Below are 714 nucleotides of genomic sequence, written 5' to 3'. Positions count from 1 at the left end.
TCAAAATTTCCATATGCAAATAATTGTATATATGTACATAACATAATAGTATATTTGTAATTATTTTATTACCTCCAATTATGTTAGTATCTCCAAGTTCTTCTATTGAGCCATCTAAAATCCCTAAGCAGGTATTATGACGTTCCTGTTATTAAAAGACCACTTGTTAATTACACAAATTCATTTATTCTTCTTACCAAGAATATACTAAGAGGGTAAAATTGGCATGAACATTTTACAAGTTAGCTCCATTTATAATGTTACAATCAAATTCAGTATTAAAAGATGCTCACCGAGACAATGAGATAAGATTGTGGTGTTAGTACGAACTGAGATTTTGTTTTTGGGAAGTTCAGTACTATGTTTTTGAAATATCCAAAAAGATTTTGACCCTTCCAACATATTGCCAGTGTTGTATCCTCAGTAGCTCTCTGCACCTTATTTCCTAAGTCATTATTTATCTAACACACATAAAAAAGAATAATTAGTTATTGCATGACTAACTTTTGGCACATCAATTTTCAGATACAATAAAAGGACCACTGAATTTTCATTCTCACCAGACCAAACAAAACATTATAAGCTTTTTTATTGAGGTATGTGTATGTGCTTCCACTGTCAAAACACACTTCAAGACCATTAACAGCTTGCTTCCCATTGAACAATAAAACTACAGGACCTGCCCTGTAGTGTTCTCTGAACCAAAAAAAAAAA

General features: G+C 31.4%; 1 protein-coding gene across 1 annotated transcript in view; it reads right to left on the bottom strand.

Annotated features, from left to right (window-relative positions):
• Positions 1 to 714, bottom strand: part of LOC107460726 (aspartic proteinase Asp1) — a 3,713-nt gene that overhangs the window by 310 nt on the left and 2,689 nt on the right. The window contains exons 5-7 of the mRNA XM_016079115.3: positions 561 to 696; positions 294 to 461; positions 73 to 145 (exon numbers count right to left, since the gene is read on the bottom strand). Coding sequence (XP_015934601.1) covers positions 73 to 145; positions 294 to 461; positions 561 to 696 — 377 coding nt within the window. The remainder of the gene's footprint in view (positions 1 to 72; positions 146 to 293; positions 462 to 560; positions 697 to 714) is intronic.

The sequence above is a fragment of the Arachis duranensis genome, chromosome 8, assembly GCF_000817695.3.
Source record: "Arachis duranensis cultivar V14167 chromosome 8, aradu.V14167.gnm2.J7QH, whole genome shotgun sequence".
NCBI lineage: Eukaryota > Viridiplantae > Streptophyta > Magnoliopsida > Fabales > Fabaceae > Arachis > Arachis duranensis.
This window is presented reverse-complemented; position numbering and strand designations above follow the sequence as displayed.